Source organism: Chrysoperla carnea, chromosome 1, assembly GCF_905475395.1.
Source record: "Chrysoperla carnea chromosome 1, inChrCarn1.1, whole genome shotgun sequence".
Lineage (NCBI taxonomy): Eukaryota > Metazoa > Arthropoda > Insecta > Neuroptera > Chrysopidae > Chrysoperla > Chrysoperla carnea.
Genome location: NC_058337.1, coordinates 81,470,342 through 81,489,734, shown reverse-complemented (window position 1 = coordinate 81,489,734; position 19,393 = coordinate 81,470,342). Strand labels below are relative to the sequence as shown.

General features: G+C 28.9%; 3 protein-coding genes across 3 annotated transcripts; 1 reads left to right on the top strand and 2 right to left on the bottom strand.

Annotated features, from left to right (window-relative positions):
- Window positions 1-128: 128 nt before the first annotated feature.
- Window positions 129-3,402, bottom strand: LOC123305707 (transcription termination factor, mitochondrial; the record flags this gene model as incomplete). The annotated part of the gene is made up of 4 exons (XM_044887501.1): window positions 2,830-3,402; window positions 1,135-1,231; window positions 922-1,075; window positions 129-459 (listed from the first exon to the last, which is right to left on the bottom strand). Coding segments are annotated over exons 1-4 (1,155 nt in total), but the record flags the coding sequence as incomplete, so codon positions are not given.
- Window positions 3,403-4,468: 1,066 nt separating this feature from the next.
- LOC123305706 (ATP synthase mitochondrial F1 complex assembly factor 2) lies at window positions 4,469-7,076 on the bottom strand. The gene is made up of 4 exons (XM_044887500.1): window positions 6,939-7,076; window positions 5,172-5,479; window positions 4,814-4,994; window positions 4,469-4,751 (listed from the first exon to the last, which is right to left on the bottom strand). Exons 1-4 carry the CDS (start codon window positions 7,030-7,032, stop codon window positions 4,495-4,497), a joined length of 840 nt encoding a protein of 279 aa, XP_044743435.1. The 5' UTR covers window positions 7,033-7,076; the 3' UTR covers window positions 4,469-4,494.
- A 169-nt stretch (window positions 7,077-7,245) lies between these two features.
- On the top strand, window positions 7,246-11,333 carry LOC123305698 (BTB/POZ domain-containing protein 2-like). Its single transcript, XM_044887487.1, has 2 exons — window positions 7,246-7,482; window positions 9,958-11,333. Exon 2 carries the CDS (start codon window positions 9,958-9,960, stop codon window positions 11,320-11,322), a length of 1,365 nt encoding a protein of 454 aa, XP_044743422.1. The 5' UTR covers window positions 7,246-7,482; the 3' UTR covers window positions 11,323-11,333.
- Window positions 11,334-19,393: the final 8,060 nt, after the last annotated feature.

Below are 19,393 nucleotides of genomic sequence, written 5' to 3'. Positions count from 1 at the left end.
TATTTATATTAAATTGTAATAATACGATTAATAAAATAAGACGAAAAAATATTTCGCTTTTATTCGTTAGAATTCGCGATTTCATTATTTTCTTTTCCCAATTTTTTTAAAACAATTTTAAAATATTTATCAAATTGTACTTGACTCTTACATAAAATAACTAACGATGACGGTTTATAATTGATTTCTTTAAATGCCTGCAAACGTTTTTGTATTGTTTCTAATTTACAACATAGAATACGTGGTGATCGAATTATATGCATATGAGTATATTCCTCAGCGAATATATAATCAATCACATTTTTCGCTTTTGTTATGTTCATTCGTTTAATTTCTGGATGTTTTTCGGTGATGGCCTGTGCATATAACATGTTTAAGTTTAATCGATCCGATAAATATTCGGTGATTGATGGTAAATTTCCCAACACTTGTTTGTTTTGTCGATGTCTCGATAACATCCTAGAAAATGTGAAAGTAAGGATGTTTGTTTATTTGTTTGTTACGCTTTCACGCAAAAACTAGCGAATAGATTTGAATGAAACTGTACAATAATATAGCTCATACATCAGAACAACACATGAGCTATAATTTATAAAGATATATATAAAAAAAATAATAATTTAATCTAACATTTTACTGCCCCATCTATGATCATCATTTTGAACCATAAATTAAAGAAAATTTAAAATATGTCAAACAATTCATGACCATATTTTCTGATACACTCAATGAATTATGACTATTTAGCACTTTAAACAATTGAAAAGCGGCATATATTTTAGCTGTGTAAAACAATCCCTTCGAGTTTTATGGAAGGAGGATAAATGAGAGCAAGAAAGGTGGAGGCTATAAAGTTGTGTTTTTTTACTTTTAATCTCAGTGAAGCAGACGGGTATCAAGCTGGTCAAACTATAATCTTACCGATCATAAGCATCAGCCTGGCAACGAACCATCCATGTTCTAATATTTACAACATTTGCATCTTTAGCGGCATTTAATCGTCTAGCAACTGTTTGGCTTTTATACTTAAATATCCAAAAATCTCTTAAAATTTGTTCTGTGGGTACATCTTTACCTATAAAAAAAGTCACATTTAACATTTATGCGCACATATTTTTAATAGCAACTATTTACTTTTAAGTATATTTAAAACAGTATTCAAACGTTCTATTTTTATTCCTGGAAAAAAATGATAATTTGCAGTTGCATAGCAAACTTCATCGACTGGACACTAAAACAAAATAAAATTATTGTTCTATGCTTACAAAAATTCTATTTCTAAAATTTAGGAAGGGTCGATCCAATTAGGTACAGGCGAATTTTCAATGCGAATTAAGTGATGAAAAAACTTTAAAAGATAATATGTTCTAAAATAATTAGAAGTGAGTTTCGCTCCTCATTGGAGGGAAGAAGTAGTTAGTGAATAGGAATAACTGAACACAAATGAAATTAGTGAACCCTCCCCCTTCTCCATAAATTTTTCTAATTTAAACCAAAAATTTTGAATAAAAATAATTTTCGAGAAGGAAAAAGGTCAACGTTAACACTGATTGAACCTTGGTGGTAGCTCGTTAGAATAATATATACTAGGTAACATTATGTAATTAACCAATCAAAAGCAAAAGTTGCAGAATTTGATGTGGGATATCAGATTGGACCTAGTTCTCTGGGTTGCTCTAATAATCAATTTAGATCCTAAATGGTAATTGATATAATAAATCAGAAAGTTGATCCTCATAAAAAAACGAACATTTTTCATCTAAACCATTTTTTTCGAAAATTGCCGGCTTTAGGAGGAAATGTGACTTAAAAATATGTCATTATTGCATTTAATTGAAAGAAAACACGCAAACTACGGAAAAATGATTACCTTCGACCTTCAATTATCGATAAAAAATGGTTCAGATGAAAATTTTAGATTTTTTATGAGGATCAATTTTCTAATAGGGAATATTCATGAAATTTAAATTTGGTTCAAATATTTTTCTTCCGTAACTTTAATGACTGGACATTTCAACTAAACCATTATTTTAGTAATTAATATCTTTTTAATTACTTAAAATTAATCAATAAAAGTACAAATTCAATGAGGGCATTTAAAAATTTCTAAAATGGAAATTCAAATTTTTATACGGACGTGACATCATAGTACGGACTTTTCAAATTTGTTGACATACTATATGATATTAATTACTTACATTTTATATGGTATTTCATTAAATTATACTATTCTAAGGCTTTTTATTAGAAAACTGAATAATAACGAGTGTAAATTCTGTATTTTAAATTCCTTTTTTTAAAGTGTAAATTATACATTGAACTGTCACCAATTGACAGATCACGTACTTATACATCATCAACAGAGAGCGCCAAAAAACTGCGTTTAAATATCTCAAAATTAGAATGTATTTTAAATATTTTTTTACACTTAAATACAGCATTTTTACGCAGTATTTATATTTTTTACTTTGTTATAACGGTGTAAACAATGAATTAAAAATATTAAAAAAATACATGAATATTCCCTATTTAAAGTGTTATTCTATCTCTTACCATTTAGGATCTAAATTGAGTATTAGAGTAACCCGGAGGACTACGTCCAATCTATTGTCAGAACATGATGTCCCCCATCAAACTCTGCAACTTTTGTTTATTTTTTGAGTGGTTAATTACAAAATGAGCTATTAGCCATAATAAATTTAAATGGCCCTGTATGTTTGATTTTTTCATAAAAAGTAAATTTTTAAAATAAAGTTTTCAGGAGATAAATCTTCTATCTCTAGAACGAGGTGACTTTCATATGATTCTTTTAATTTAGTTGATATGTACCTGCAGTTTTTCTGCGACTAATCGCATTCGATTTATTTTTGTTTCATTGTATTCTGCGGCTAATGATTTACACACTTTGTTTAGAAGTCTAATATTATTTTGTCGTAGAAAACAAATGGATTCATTAAATGTTAAAGGTAAAGTTTCAATAACTTTTAATTTTGGTTTGATTTTATCTTCCGGGAGAGTTAACAGCCAAGGATATTTCAATAAAATTTGCATACTAACTCCCTTTTCTGAATAAAATTTAACTCGTTCTTTTATAACACTTAAAGGAAGTTTACGTAATTTTGGGCATTCTGTTACAATATCGAAACCTTCCCTACTTCCAACATTTAATATATCGTACAAATGTTCCTGTTTACGATTTAAAATTATACTTTGTGTGTTACTTAACGCATATGGTTCAAAAATTGTATGATTCTGTGAAGAATCAGTTTCGATGTTTTTTGTCTCTTCGTTATTTGTATAATATCCACGTTTTGAAATACAATTAAATATTGAATAAGTTATTTCGGGTTGTTTAAAAATTTTTTTCGAATATTTTTGAATAAATTTAATTTGTTTAAACATTTTTGATAAAAAATGAGGTTAAAAAAATGGCACTTGCTACTATACGAACAAATGTCAAAGCTTGACATATTTCTCGCTATGTTTGAATTTCGCGCGTTATATTTAAATTTTAGGTTCTAGAATTCATCATAGAGTAAAAAATCACTTCTGATTTCAACAATCCAAAGGCAATTTAAAAAAAAGATCCTTATAGTCAGTTCTGTCCAGTAAATTCTTATTCCTTTTTGCTACATAATTTATTCTAAGTAAGTATTATCGTAGCTATGTACTTTTTCATCAGAAAAACTTCTTTAAATCGATTTCAAATCAACTCTTCTCTTTGTTTGATTTATTAGAACATTGTAATTTACCCGTAATTATTTATGTTTTTCCCGTTGTAGAACAACATCTGGGACTATCATTGTTTTTGTAGTTATTTTTATTCACTTGTATTGTTGAATAAGAGGGTTGTTAAAATCAATTTTCGTTAATTTTGATACTCGTGTTTTTGTGGCTGAAGTACAAAATTTAACGTGCATTATCCATACATTTTTTTGCATTTGTAAGAAAGAAAGACAATTTATCAAAGATCGTGATTGATTTTTTAAATCTCTAACCAAGTACGTACGCATGTCTATACAAAAGAAAATTTATCAGAGGACTATGCTTGGCTTCTTTTAAGGCTTTAACCAGTTTAACATGTCTTCCAAGTTTCCTTTTAACTACCGATTAAGAGTATTGTCAGTAGATGAAACCGATTTTTTCTGAACTTGACGCACGTTGTAAGAGTGATTTAAGATTTCATAGTTTCACACAATATACAATGACTTATTCGTAAACATGCTAATTAACATCTTCATGTCTTGTCCAAACAAATCGGTGCCTTAATTTTTAAGGAAATAAGCGAAAAAGTTCGCCAAAAATTTAGAAATAAAAAAATATTGTAAAATTATTTGCGTTTTCAGTGCCATTTTATGACAACGCGTGTTATATGTGCTGACAATAATTAGAGAAATTTCTAACGGCCTATAATTAATAAAAAAAATTCTGCCACTTTACATTCGAAAATTTTTTTATTTATTATATACAATAACGACAATAAAATTAACTATATCATTGCATAGCAGCTGATTTCGATAGTATTTTAGAAGAAGATGAGTTTAAATGAATAAATAAAATGGCCGCCGCTAATCTAGCTTGCAATTCTTGTTGATTTAAATCATGTGCCCATTCAACACGACCCCAATGACCTAACTGAAATTCTTCTTCCAATCGTGTTAGAAGTACTGCTCGCTCGGGTGTCAGATATCGATCCACACACGCTAATGTTAAAATTGGTGATTTTAGGGTATCAACAGCAAACATAAAACCTACAATTGAAGCAAATTGTTAATCGATCAGTTGTTCGAGATAATATTTGTGTAAATTTTACCTATCAACGATGAGAAGTTGTATGATAATAAATGTTTTCGTAGCACGTTTTTGTCATTATCGCTAAATTCTGGCCCATCGATAAAACGTGTTTTCAAAATTTGTGTTTGGTATCGTTTATTGAACCACTCGATTATTGGATCCCATTCTTGAACCTGTACTTTGTATAATTCTTCACTGTCCTTCAAAAATTAATATTTTCACATTATCAATTTTTAAAATAGCGTCTATCAATCCAATGTTAGTAAATGGTTTCTTTAAGATTGCCAAAGAGGAAACTAACATTTCTTACTTTTGGTGATGATTTTCACACTTGTTGTACAATATACTACTCCCAATAATTAGAAAATATTACTTACGTTTGATTGAAACAAAACCGTATCAGTTTCAATATAATTCGTTACATAATCCGCAATATCAGTATTTTTTAAATGATTTGGATTATCAATTACGGTGCTGCATAAAGCGGTTAAATGCATTGTACTTGGTACAATATTCGTTTTTTGGGCATCCCATTCTGCTGCAATAGCCAAAGCCAATGCCTCATTATCCACAGTAAATAATTTCCCATTTGGTGTTTTTAATTTTCGTTGATCCAACGTTATTTCATATTTATCACCTCCACTATGAAGAATTCCGGTTGTACGATAAAATCGTTTTCGTACCGCTGTAAAAAACACAAATATGTTTTTCTAAGTTTGGAAAAATTTGTTATTACGGTCATTTTAAAAATTTTTTTAAATGATGAATTAAATTATAAATAACATACAGATTGAGAAAAGATTCTTTTTCAAATGTTCTGAGACATTGTCTTGTTCAGCTTCAAAACCCGTTACATAAGAAAAGTATAAATAATAAATAGGGAGCAAAATCTACGACTAATCGCTGTCAAAATAACAAAAAAAGAACGAGCTTTTCATAATGCAAGCAGTTTCAATCGTAATCTTAAGATATTAGTCAATTTCCAAATTTCTACGCCAATGAAAGTAAAAATTTAGATTAAGGAAGATTAAATTAAAAAAATTATTTACTATAATAAAGGTGCTAAGACATGATTACTCGAATGGTTTACTTCAAATTTGGAATTTTCATACCTAAATTTTCTTCAGTATGTGCCAGTTATTTTAAACAATTCACTTATTCTCTAACTTCCTTTTATAGGAAAATTGAGAAAAACGTATAAAATACTACGAAAAGAATATACGAATACTATCGTGTGCTTAGCGTGAGTCTCACGTTAAGATAATTTGGAGTGATAATTAGCGTGAACAGAATATTATTTAAGTTTTTTCAGGAAAAATTAAGTTTTTCCTTGTGATTGCGTTCATTCACTGATTAACGGGTTGGACATGCCTTTAATGGGGTCGAGTTTGCACGGGTCTGTGAGTTTTTTGGTCAATCCTGTGATTATGTTCATTCATCGATCCTCATAAAATCTGAGAAAAGCTCAAAAAATTTAATAATATTCTGTTCACGCTAATCATCTACTCCAAACTATGTTAACGTCTACTCTAAACAAACAAGTGAAAACAAACTATTGACTGAATTAATTGTTGGAATACCATGCATAGACAGTGTTGATTACTCTGTCACATTACACATACATACATGTCACACATACATAACTGATATTCCCATATAATACATACTATACAATTTACGACTAATTTGCGTCCTCACGGGTAAACAGTGATGTTAACGAAAAAATGTTTCAAACAAAAGTTCTTTATTTTTGATAAGGAACATTTTAACTTTTGTTATATCTCTAACGGTTTTTACAAGATGGGTCCTACGCACCCAAGACCTAATTGACCTATGTTGCTCATTTACGAACTTGACCTCACTTTTTACGTCCTGAATACGCTGTAAAATTTCAGCTTGATATCTTTTTTTGTTTTTGAGTTATCGTGCCCACAGACGGACGGACACCCGGAAATGGACTAATTAGGTGATTTTATGAACACCTATACCAAAATTTTGTTCGTAGCATCAATATCGTTAAGCGTTACAAACTTGGGACTTAACTTGGGAGACTCTCAATTTATTCAAAATCATTAGTTAAATCAATTGAAAATACAAAAAAGAAAGATATACAGGGAATATACAAATTTTAGAAGAAAATTTACCATATTTTCGAACTTGTGTACTCGTCTCTAAAATATTTTTTGTGTTTAATAATTTAACAACTTGTGTAAAAATATTTAAGTTATTCATTTTCATGTGCTATGGTGAATTATTACGTCAAAATACAAATGAGGTTATGTCAGATAATAATGCAAATTTGAATATTGACTATTTAGGACTATTTACTTTTTTCATCGTAAAAGATAACCAAATTACAAACCCCTTTGATTAAATAAAGATAAAATATTATTATCTTTACAGGTTAATTTTAATAAAAAGATATAGGAGTTTAATAATAATGGCGTTTAAAATTTGTTAATTTGTTTTTTTTTCTTTAACCGAGTAAAGAATTTTATCTCATCCATAATTATTTTTATAAATGTAATAAATACACAAGTAAGACCTTGAAACTTCGGTTCAGGGACTTGTTGGATTTGTATATTCACAAAGATTTGTTGTTTAATAACAATTAAGTCGCGTCAGGTGTGTGAATCAGTGTGTGCTTCGAATTAATTGTTATATTATTACGTTTAATATTTATTTAATGTAAGTATTATTTTATCAATAATTTTGTGATTATGCTTATATTATTGAAATCGTAATTGACTGGATAACTAAACCAGTCAAAAATTTGTGATACCGGATCGAGAATATAGCTTATTAAAATTGTAAACAAAAATAGATGTTAATTTTATCTGTGCTATTTCCAGGAATTACACTGTGAAAATCCAAATTTATTTTTTCTCAGTTTTTCATTTGGAAAATTTGAATTTCATTTGAAAATATTTCAAATTATATACTTAAATATGGATCTGGATATATTAATATAAAGTTTAATCGAAATGTTTTAAAAAATCAAGCTTTTTTGTTTCCAAAAAAAAGTTTACAGCCTTAGGAATTTCCATCATTGATTTTATTGATAAAGCAGGCCAGCAGGAAGCCAATAATGCTCTAACCTTTGAGTTCGCCGATTTCTTGGTAGCTAATAGCAAAAAAATATTATTAAGAAATCGGATTATATTATAGAATTTTGCAAAACGGAATTTCCTATTAAAACACTTGTGTCGCTGTACGGCTTTGAATAAAATTTTACGTTGTTTTAATTAATTAGGTTTCTGAATTAAATTACAGAAAAATTCCAGTTCAATGATTAAGTTTTTAAAAGCAAGTAGCATATGATTTCATTCTAGAATAATAATAATAATAATAAATTAAAATTCAATGCTATTAATTAAATTTTTATTCTTAAATAATGTCATTTTTAAATAGAGTCATGTAAAACAATAAAGACTCCGCAAATGACTGGTTATTATTGTTTATAAACATAGGTTAATTTCAAAGTTGAAACATTTGAAATTAAAGAGGTTGAAAACAATGAAAATGACAATAATATATTCTGTTATAAACCTCAAGAGAAAGATGATGTACAACAATGGGCTTGATTAACCTATTCATTCATTGCGTCAAAGTGCTCCAAGAAATATTGTGCTTATTATCCCTAGTCAACAAATCCGATTGAATTTTTTATTCAATTTATTCATTTGAAATCTATTCATTTCAATAGTAAATTTCCTAAAGTTTTGATTCATTGGGTAATAATAAATATAATAAATTTGAGTAATTATATCTATATCTATTCTCACTATTATATATAATAACTACAATATATATTGGGTATACATATTTGAAAATATTCTATTGTTCTTCCTCATTTTCACGCCCCACCTTTCCATCTCTCAGAGGTTAAAAGTAGATAAAAACAATACTTGTAGCCGGTTGTATATCGTGTAAAAATTTGAGCTTAATCGATGCAGAATTTTTTAAGTTTTTGAATCACACCCCTTTCAATCCCTTTTCCATATGTAGCAATGGCCTTTAATGTCCTTTCTCAAGCTCTAGACTGTTTCTGCACTAAATTTTATTTAAATCGGTTCAGTAGTTTAGGCGTAATTGCATTACTTAGTTTATGAAAGATCCCTTGCTCTAAGAAAATGTATTATAATTTATAATATTTAAAAAGAAAAAAAAACATTCGTTTCCTCTTTGCTTAATGCATTATGCAACCGGTATCACAATTCAGTCACAGATCTAATTTATTTCAGATACTGAAACCCAAGAAATTGAAAAATTGGGTTAAAACTGGAAAATGGTATTGAATGTAAAAAGCAACAGCAAAAGATGTAGAAATGATTAGATTATAGTCAGAGAATATAACATAGAGGAGAAGGCTCCCATTACTTGCAATGTTAAAAAATATTATACGAGTTTCAACACCTCTAGTGATTGTTTTCAGTCATAAAAATGTAAAACGCGCGTGATAACCTATTGTACTAAAACTAATTGATAACGAAAAATTGAATTATTATAAATTTTATTCCATTCAATACTAAAGAAAATATAAAATTTTATGTAAATACAGATTTAAACTGTCATGACAGTACTTTAGTACTTGGGCACAAATACAAGATAGCATTCGTGCTTGCATACGCGACCTTCTCTACCCCATACTCTTTGATTATAGTCTTTAGGGTTTCTTAATATCTTTATTCTACATGCCAAAATATTTAAATTGTTGTTATTCAGTTTTTTTAAATTTTATAATTTTTTCAAATTTTAGCACTAGAAAATAAAAATTTTCTAAGTTAATTTATTATCCTAACTAACAAAATTGGTTGGATTACCTATTGGGAACTGGTAAGTAACCAGGTAGTCTAAATTGGAACTTAAAACGGGTCCACTTCCTGTTTTAATTAGTACGAATTATTATTGCCAGTTGGCAGGGCTGCGACTCCCAGTTAAGTACAAGTATTACCATTTAGCAGTATAAATTGGAGCGGCTGAAACGAGTTTATTTCTGTGTTTATTAGTATGAATTATTATCGCCAGTTGGCGGAGTTGCAACTCCCAGTTATATTCTTTATAAATGTTTCAATTTTAGGCATTTCAAGCCGGACATTCTATATTTACAAAATAAAAAATAATCTTCAAGAGCTATTTCAAAAATTTTTTTTTTTGTTTTAGATGGAGAAGCCTAAAACCCCATTTTTTCAAACAAGTCGGAATGCATTAGAACCATCCAATTTACGCAATCGTTTCTTACGACTATATGAAACCGCAGAATGGAGTGACTGTTCATTTATTATTGACGGCACCATTATAGACGCGCATCGATTAGTTTTAGCAACAAGCAGTCCTGTATTTGAAGTCATGTTATATGGACCAATGGCACATAAAGATACTATACCCATAACAGATATGGGTATTAATGAATTCAAACAATTATTAGGATTTATTTACACAGACGTTGTCAAAATTGAGTCTATTGACAATGCATGGTGTTTATTATATGCTGCCAAAAAATATTTCCTTCATGTTTTGCAGCAACAGTGTTCTGAATTTATTATAAATAATTTAAGCGCGGCAACTGTATTAATTTCATATGAGCTAGCGAATTTATTCGACGAACATACGATTCAAAATACGTGTATTGATATGTTAAAAAAGTATACACCTGAAGTATTAAATTGTGACTACCATGTGGGTGCCCAAACTCTAACTACAATTTTGGATCAAAATACAATGAATGTCTCAGAATGGGATTTAATTTGTGCAGCTATTGAATGGAGTGAAGATGAATGTAAATATCGTGATATTCAAATTACACAAAAAAATCGCAGAGCTGTCTTACAAGAGGCTGGTGCTATGTCGAAATTACGTTTTATGACCCTCCCTGTAGAATATTTGAACCATGCTGTGTTATCGAAAATTCTAAGCGATACCGAAATTTATGTTCTTCAACATATAAACAAAATAAACGACCCAGTAACGGCCAAGGATAACATGTTATTTGATTTCAATTCAGAAAAGCGACAACGATTCCGAGTAGCATTACCATTTTATACAGCAACACGTTGGATTTTAAAAGGCGCCATGATTTTACGCATAAATTCGTTGAATACGACAGTAAAAACTTTTGTTACAGCAAATCGACGTGTTCTAGTCTCAAGTTTCACATTGCCGACTCGGCTGGTCCCACGTTGGATTACACATTCAAACAATGAAGCGAATAATGTTTACTTAGAAGTTTTCACTGTGTCAGTGACCAATTCTCGTACAAAGACTAAAGTGATTCCAGATACAAATATACGTACAACCGTACCAAATAGTTCTAGTTTACAAGTAAAATTAAGTGAACCAGTGACTTTCGATTCAGGTGTACCATATCAAATTGAAATTATATGGCCCTTTGAGAATTATGATTTTAACGGTTATGAGTATTCGCTAGATTGTTTATCGACGTACGCGGAACGTAAAGGGACTCGATTTGTGTGTATTTCGGAATATGATTTAATACAATCGATATCATATTCGCCGTATAGTATGTAAATTTATTTATAAGTTCGTAAATTATTAATTTTCTTATAATTAGTAAAAAGAACCATTAACAATAAAAAGGTATTAATTTTCAATTAAAAAAAAGTCTGGGTCCGATAAAAGAATGCTATTTTTATCACTAGAATGTTTTGCGCAGCTTTACTTCAATGAAAGAAAAATTTTTTGAGTTTGAGTATTAAAATGCAATTTAGAAGAAAAGCTCAAGTTTAATTAATTTTTTAGAAATTATTTTGCAAAAAGATTCGACATTTTGGATACACAAAAAGTACCCTACAGAAAAGCAATGTAAAGAAATTACATGCAATTAATAAAAAAGCAGGTCAAATGGTCTGATAATTTTTTATAAGGTAGTCTATGTTATTTTAAAGAAGGAAATTAATGTCTGTTTTTTTGAGTTATTCGACTTTTAAATTGAGATATTTCACGTTACATAAACAATTTTTTTGGAAAAAATCATCCAATTAGGAAGTTTCTAGTTGTCTAATATATTGGTTTGATTATCGCTAATTGGTAGCAGAAAGAAAAACTAAAATACGAATGTAATTCAATATCTTTAAATTTGATTCATTTTTTAACGGTTCATTCATTCATATTCATATAGTTTCGTACTTCGATTTCTGGATGATTTATGATGATGTCCGTCTCAGACACTTGTTATTTACATTCCATACATTATTTGTTCTATTAAGTGAAGATGTACGTTAAGTGAAAACGCAGGAAAACAATAATGACATTTCAATAAAAATATTGGTATGATTTAAAAATGAGGTACGTTTAGGTACGCTGTTACGAGGTTATATATATATATAACTGGTACTTACCCCGGGAAAGTGTCAAACTGGAACTTTAAAACACTGCAAATTGTCCGTTTTTAAAGATATTTAAATTTTGTTTCGTTTCATTAATTAATTTCAGAGTTTTTAAAACTATAGTTAATTACTTGCAATAATATCGCAACGTGAAAGTCGAACTCACTCACATAGACGACCATATTAAAAATCATTGAAGCAATTGGTAGTATTTTTAGATTACTTCGTGCAGATTTTTTGCTTAGTTTCGCAAAAATTTGGATAGTTTTAATCAATAATTTTCATTTTTGGAAATAGGGTGAGCTTGGGTGGCAATGCAAACACTTGTACGGAGGTCTGAAAAATTCATTTACATTACTTGGAATTTAAATTAATTCAAAATTGTATACTGGATACGGTAATGATAAGACTTTGTAAGAATTACAAGTCGTATTTGACTTGCGGTCTGGGATGTAGATATACAAACCGTATTCCTTATATTAATAAAGACATATTGTTTATAGCTTATTCAAACTCATACCAACATGCAATACTCAAAAACAAAAAATGCATACTTTCGAATAAAAATATGATTTCTCTTGCTTCGTGCAAACAGTTATACTTACATTCCGATTTTGACTTTGCCATGTTCATTATTTTATTGGGTAAGACTTACCATGTATAACGAACACCAAGACTTGAATTTGCACAACTAAATTCATCGTCATTCAAGTTCTTTTTCCAAATTGACTAATAGCATGGAATTTATAGAAGAATTTTCATATTGGCAGCTCGTGCTCAGGCTTTTATTTTGGTAAATTGATATAAATATTTTGTATCTTATTCATGGTCAAAACTAAAATAATTTTTTCGGACTTTGAAAATGCGTCGTATTTGCAGAAAATCAGAAATCAGTAATCACTTTCGTAATTTGGACTATGAATATTAAAGTCATTATTTAAAGCACACTATCACGAAGGCATTATGCAACTTCTGATCGGTTTTGTAAACAGATCTAAGCATAAATGTAGACCTTATCAAAGTCAATTTTAATTAGTCTGTAAATCAATTTTAGACGAATTCTATATTAAAAAATCAAACGCTCTATCACCGTTTAGACTTGATTTTGTTTTCGATATATTTATCTTTCATGTTTTTATGCCTGTTAGTGTAATGATATTCTAAGATACACATCATATGTTTCTGGAGGTTATATTTTAAAGTTGCCACATACATAATTGATTGCGAGCGAAAATTATGAAAAATATTACGCTTAGATGAAGACATCACCTCGAAAGTTTAGAATATTTGTTCGTGATTAATTATATCGCTTGAAAGAACACAAAAATGGATTATTTTAGTTTATAGAAAAGCTTTTTTATAGCTTTTAATACAGAAGTATATTTCACAAAGTTTACAAACAAACTTACTCTTAATCAATTAAACGCAAATTAATACAAACCTTATTACATCCAAAATATGTTGATGTTTGCCGTTTTTGATGTATTTTTTTGTTATTTCTAAATAAGGTTTTCAATCCATGCAGAAAATCTTATTTAAAATATACTCTAATTTTAAAGGAGTTCCTATTTTAGGAATCATACTGATTGTTTACATGCAACGATTATTTTAAATTTTTTGTGCAACACTAGTAATTTTTTTCTTGTTTGGATAATTAACTGTAATTTTGTACCGATTTTAATGATCGCTTACTGTACGCAAATCGTTCAAAAATTCAACAAAGACGTTTTATTGTCTCGGTACCCTCTTCAAATAGAACCTAAATTAAAAGATTTATTATATAATTATTATCTATTAGACAGGGGCGATCCTTTGAAGTTTCAAGGGTGGTGTGAGATTTTATTGTGACGCCGCGTATTTCAATATGCAATTAACTTATTCCTACATACAATGCGCTTATTAGCGTCTTAGTGTTAATACAGATCGACGCCTTAATTGTAAATGAAACATATAAAAAATTTATCAAATATTTATAAAATTTAAAAATAAAAAATATTCATTGTGTTTTAAGATCCTCATTGCAACTGAACCTGGGGCGAGAGCATCACTTCACCACTCTATAATCACTACTACACACCCTATTTCTTTCACTTTTGGCACTATTTAATCCAGTTATGGAATAAAATTTTGATATCCATTTTTCAGTGCAATCAAGAAAATTTGCTACATTCCTTCTCTACTTGCTTTAGTGTTACTGAAATTTAACCCTCGAAATCATTTTTTGAGTCTTCTGATCTACTCTCTGTATTTTTGTATAATGATTTTTGTACTATGAGACGATGGATTGTCATCATTTTAATCTTTTCAAGCGCACAACCTCACGTAAATGTTTATTAAATGAAAATAATGTTTTTTATTGCTAGGTTTATCTTAGAAAGAAATCCATCAATCAGACTATCGTAATTAACGAAAGCAGTGGGCATGATCATTTTTTAAGCCCGGAATATACGAGATCAGTGTTTCAAGCTAATGCAGTCAGCCTGTGCATTACACTTTAAAATTTGGTATAAGTACACGTTATCATTTCGATTTATTAATTAAATTACTTATACCAGATTTTAAATGCTCAATATTAGCTTATTGGACTGGCTTGAAACGCTAACCTTGTAGATTCAGGGCATAATGGGACTCAATTTGTTAATATTTTTAACTTGTTTCTGATAAAAGAAGCCAGAATAACTTTGTATGAACTTTTAGTAAATACAAATTACAAACGCTTAGCCAACAATAAACCTAAGTGACTCGCTTAATTAACGTATTCGGAATAAAGTGAGTTGTGGAAAATTTTTCGAAATCTTTTGAGAAGTAAAGTTAACACATTCTGCATGATTTTAGAGGTTGCTCCTACATGGCGTGAATCAGATAGCATTCAACACCATCTATCTCAAGTTTCTGCGCGCATCAAAACGATATTTCTGGAATATGTTAACAATATATAAACATATTAAGTTAATCAAGTGGGTTTTTCGTGGCATGTTTAAATTGAGCTGATCAGATATTTTTGATATTCACGTGGTAAACGATTGTCTCACTTAAGATTGTGATGTTCTTGTTCGTTGAATTTTAAACTTTTTTCAAGATAAAAATATTATTTTCGCTACACAAACATTATTGCTCAAAAAACATACTAAACCGTACTAAACTTACTGACGAATATCGTTGCATGTAAACAAACCCATAGGTTTAAACATAATTACAAATAAAATTTATATGTGCTGTGAATATTATTTATAGGAAAAATTTAGAATTATTTGGGGACAAAAGAATATTTTTGAAACAAAAAATCTTTACTTCAACTCAAATCAAGGTCAAAATAATTTGATTGGAAGTATTGATTCTCAGTACTGATTGCGTGGTATTAATTTAGTTTTATTTAGTTTCTAATAAAAAATTTATGAATAACGAAATTGTCATTTTTTTGTAGTTTTGATTCGAAAAATAAAAAATTTCGTAGTGCCTATGTTTAAAAAAAATATTAAAAATTATCTCTTGTATTTATCAAGAGTTCAAGAAAAACTTAAGACTATAAAAAAAAATTAATGGGAATTTTTATATTAGATTAATTGGCTAGGGGTTTTTAAAAATTTTAAAAATGGTTTGCGTTGGTGGCAAATATCAATGCGCCCGATTTATTTTGCCACCTTGTGAATATTTTTTTCAGTCGTCTTTTTAGACGTTCAGTATTCGTATTCCTTGTTTGAACAAATATTGTAAGTAAGTTTATTAGAAACAACTTGGCTAACGTTTAGCTTTCTAGGAAGTTATTCATGCGCAGAATTTTCCGTTAGTGTTTGAATAAAGAACTTCACTAGGGGTTGAACTTCAAGGGTTTGACTATCAGCTTTTTCTTGTACAGCGCACAATATACAGTGAATTATTCGTAATTAAGCTCTTAAGATCGGCGCTTTAATTGAATGGTATCTAGCATTCGTCACGTTTTATGTGCCTTTTTATGATGGCGCTTGGCGCGAAGTCACTACTCGATCCCACCTAGAACCGACCCTGTTTCTATCTCTTACAATTATAAATATTTAAATTAGACTTAAAAGTTTTAATATTGAATGTTGGAATAAAATTCATTAAATTATTTGAAACCACATTTTTTCCCAACATTATTTAATTTTACTAATAAAAATATTTTTTCAAGTTTTTTCCAGTCATTAGGGGAAAAAATATATATCCTTTTTCCTTTTCGTTGTTATATTTTTTATCTCACTTGCTTTTTCTGATAATATACAACCTACATTTTATCAAGTTCTTACTCTTTTTCCTAAAAAAATTTTGAGTGGGATTAGCCGAGGTATATTTTACGCAGTTATTTTTTGTACAAACTTTGAATAGGAACAAATGTATTGAACGTTTATGAGACTTATGAAATATTATTAAATAACGTAAATTTAATATTTAGGATTTTTACAAAATATTTGTAAATAAATTAAAATTTGATTTGTATTACGTTATTTAGTACTTGACGAAAAAAAAACTAGAAAATAAATAATTTTCCGCCCTTTTGTCATTTGTTGTTATATAAAAAAGAAAATGAGCTTTAAAATATTGTTATTGTATTAAAATTTTTTTTTTGTATTTTTACTTTATCACGTTCCGTATATTATGGCCTAGTTGAAAGGAGACAAAATAGTAGGGCCTCTATAATAAGAAATCAATTTTTTTTAATAAATAAATTTTATACATTTTTGAAAAAATTTCATGGATTGAACTACAAATATAAACAAAGGGTTTAATTTTGGCCCCTGCTTTTTTAAGAATATAAATGTTTAATAATACACTTCGAAAAAAAGTAAAAACACGACATTTTTGTCTTCCTGAAAAATACAAAATATTTGCAAGCATGTAATATGGTTATTCTTGGTTCTTTTAAACTTTACCGGGTCTCATTTGATGGTATAGAAGTGAACTTGAAGATATGCCTTTCCAATAAATAGATTCGAAGTGATGTCATGGTAATAATAAATTCAAGTGCCACGCACTATTTACGAAAGCTGTTATACTCGATAGAAAGCCCTATTTCCTCCCTATAAGTTGATGCTCGTTTTATAATCATGATTTTTTTCCTCTAAATATAAGATTTGTAAGCGAAAATCGTACAAAATTAAGTAGTAAATTTATATCATTTTGTAGAAATCATTTTTCTAGAGAATTACGTTCTTTAAATTATTCCTTTTTTTCGTATTTTGTATATTTGTATATTTTCGGAGATATTATACTTTGATAACGAAAATCTTTTATTTTCGATTGCCTTAACAACACTTAGAATATATTGAAATAGTACGTCTTTAAATTCACTTAAATCACTTAAGTTTACCTTAAAAATGAACCCTGTTAGAGCTCAAAAGGACGACAAAGTCACATGCCTGCAAATACTGTGTATTCCAACAAAAAAAAAGTGTTGCGAAGTGTATACATGTTTATATGTATAATTAATTATTCATCCAACTTTTGATGGGTTTCCAAAAATTATTAATGATTTTTGGAATATCTGTGTTTTACTTCACCAATATATTCAGTGTGAGTACACGACCATTGTAATAATTGTATTCAACTTTTCCAAAGAATTCTTTTGGGGAATAAAATTTGAAGCGATTCAAGAGTTTTACAGGGCCGTGTTATCTCAATTATTATACCTCTAAATGTAAGCATGAAATTTTAAATGTAAATCCATGTTAATTTAATGTTTGAAAAAAAAAACTGTATTTCAGAGAATAAATGTTAAATAAAAAGCTTTTCCGGGCCTTATTTTTCCTTAAATAATCTTTAATAAATTTTCTTTGGAATTGGTAAAACGAAAGCTATAATTAATTTTCTAAAACTTATTTTATTGATATTGCCTGTTTGTGATTTGATTCTGAATTTGATTAAAGGATTAAAGTATTTGACACGGTATCTTGGATGATTTGATTTGATCTACGTTAGAGCAGTAACGGAATAAAATTCGAGTTCCTTCTATAAGAGAGTTTTTCGATCAATGTGCCAAATATGGCGAAAATACCAATAAAGTTTTCGACCTGGGCACGTAAACTTTGCCGGCCATTATAATTTCCATTATTTGTGGTATACAGAAGTGTACGGAATTTCATATATTGCTTGATTTATCTTTTAACACATGACTTTGAACACATAAGGGGTCCAAATAATATACCAAAAAAGTGGATTTACATCGTCTTCCGGCCACCATTTGTACTAGTTTTCGAAAATTTTAAAAATTATATTTTACAGAAAACTTTTTTTTCGGTTTTTCAAAAATTTTTCATAAGATTCACTAGTTAAAGCTACATGCAATTTTTCATCTTCCCATCTTTTATATTTTTGCAGAAAATGGACACCAAAGTTTGATCCTAATGTACCCCCTCAAAGTTGTTTATTTTTTTATAAGAAAAATTTTTTCCATTTAAATTTTTGTTCTATCTCTAACGGTTTAACATAAGCAAAACTCAAAATTTTAACATTTCTGAAAACCATGTAAATGTTTCAAGCATGATATCTCAAAAACTGTTAAACATACGGAGCTGTGGGTTGGTTTCAATTGTTTCAAATTTAATATACTTTCAAAATGATAGTAGCAACTTATGTCAAAAGGTCATAGTTTTTGAATTAAACTGGAAAAACTGAAAAAAGTCCGATGATTTTGTAGTTTTCCAAGTATTACGCAGGTAGCACAGCATTTTTTTGCTTGTAAAACCTGGTTTCACACGCTCCTAAGGAATCCAAATAACATACCATTTGGTAAAGCTATACCATTTTTCTGGTAAAGCTAAACCATTTTTCTGGTAAAGCTATACCATTTTTCTGGTAAAGCTAAACCATTTTTCTGGTAAAGCTATACCATTTTTTGTAAGATTTTATTGTCGTATAAAACGGAGACATTTTGGAGAAAATCTTATATATTTAAACGAGCACTTATATATTTAAACGAGCAATTCTTGTATACATATATATATCAACGATCTTGGAAATGGCTCCAACGATTTTCATGAAAATGAGTATGTAGGGGTTTTTTGGGGCGATAAGTCGATCTAACAAGGTTTCATTTTAAAAAAAAACGTCGTTTTATCCGTCTTTTCATGAAAAACTGAAACCGGCAATGCAAATTATAACTCTTCCTGACATCTATTGGTGTATATCGTAGTTAATGAAATACAATGCAAATTAAAACTCTTCCTGACATCTATTGGTATTTGTGGGACATTCAAATTGGTTTTTGTGTGGAGACATTTAAAACGGTCTTCTATTAGTGA

Excerpts from the sequence above, each read along its gene's own strand:
- LOC123305706 (XM_044887500.1), bottom strand. The coding sequence starts at position 7,032 with ATGAAAATGAATAACTTAAATATTTTTACACAAGTTGTTAAATTATTA. Across the intron at positions 4,995-5,171 it reads CGGTTTTGTTTCAATCAAAC|GACAGTGAAGAATTATACAA; the intron begins GTAAGTAATATT and ends TAATTTTTGAAG. Across the intron at positions 4,752-4,813 it reads CAACTTCTCATCGTTGATAG|GTTTTATGTTTGCTGTTGAT; the intron begins GTAAAATTTACA and ends CTTCAATTGTAG.
- LOC123305698 (XM_044887487.1), top strand. The coding sequence starts at position 9,958 with ATGGAGAAGCCTAAAACCCCATTTTTTCAAACAAGTCGGAATGCATTA.